Source organism: Oryzias melastigma, linkage group LG11 (genome assembly GCF_002922805.2).
Source record: "Oryzias melastigma strain HK-1 linkage group LG11, ASM292280v2, whole genome shotgun sequence".
NCBI lineage: Eukaryota > Metazoa > Chordata > Actinopteri > Beloniformes > Adrianichthyidae > Oryzias > Oryzias melastigma.
In genome coordinates, this window is record NC_050522.1 from 22,950,679 (window position 1) to 22,951,858 (window position 1,180).

Genomic DNA, 1,180 nt, shown 5'->3' on the forward strand with positions numbered 1-1,180 from the left:
AGAGTGTAATCTCTGCCAGATCCACTTCCACTAAAACGATCAGAAACTCCAGACTGACGATTTGAAGCATAATATATCAGGAGTTTAGGAGCTTCTCCAGATTTCTGAAGATACCAGTGGAGATAGTTGCTAACACTTGAACTGGTTCTACATCTAATGGAGACAGTTTGTCCTGGAACAACAGACTGAGATCCAGGAGTCTGAGTCAAAGAGATTTCACCTGAAGAACCTGGAAAAAAGGAAAAAAAAAACATCTATTGAGATAAACCCGGATTATAGAAAGATAACAATTGTGATGAAGTTTGTTTGCTGATGAATCCACGTTTCCAGCAGAGAGTCTCACCCTGAACAAGGAGCTCCAGGACAGCCAGCAGCAGAGTCAGTGACATCCTCATTGTGCTGCAGGTGTGTCAGTGTCTCTGAAAGGTCTGGACAGCCACTGATCAACACTGAGCTCTTAACTGCTGGAAGCAGAGAGGCAGCACACATATGCAAACACACTGAGTCAGTCATCTGCAGCTGTTCTCAGCAGCTCTGGATCTTCACCTTGGAATCTTTACTCTAACAACTCTGGAATCAAGACTCTACAGTCACTTTATCAGATTACATTCATGTTTAGATTTCTGTCTGAAGGATTTATATATTTATAGCTGTAAGAAAAACGTTTCCTGTCCAGCAGCTGAGCAAACACAGATGAGATGAAGGCCTCTTGTGTTGGACACATTTGACTGTTTTATGAAGGCTAGAGGGCGCTGTAGGTGTTGGTGTGTCAATATTTGCTACTGACAGCAAAAAGAAGAGGCGCCGTTCAGGATGATCAGTGGGTGGAGTCTAAAACCAACATGGAGGAGAATCTGATTGTTTTCCTCCTGAACTTGATTTGTTAATTGATTTGAGGCTATAATTATGAGTTCCTCAAATATTATTCTTATTTTCATTTTTCCCTCTTTAAACTAATCTGGGATAGCAAGTTGTCAAACTGGGTCACAGAGAGACAGAAGTACCGCTGAAAGCGTCCATCATTCAGATCCTGCAGTAGATGGTGAAGCTCCATCATACTGGGAGAGTCTCTGAATGATCTCATGAACCCAAACATGGAGACGTGATTAGCAGCACCTTTCTGGAGTTCTTCACAATGAATAAATCTGATCTCTCAACATCATCTGTGTCTTCCTTTCAT

General features: G+C 41.9%; 1 gene segment (V, D, J or C); it reads right to left on the minus strand.

The window, feature by feature from the left end:
• The window catches only part of LOC112162471, a 2,268-nt gene extending 1,726 nt beyond the window's left edge, over positions 1-542 (minus strand). Inside the window, 2 exon segments of the V gene segment in view lie at positions 13-229; positions 344-542. Of these exon segments, the coding sequence occupies positions 13-229; positions 344-395 (269 nt within the window).
• Between the last annotated feature and the right edge of the window lie 638 nt (positions 543-1,180).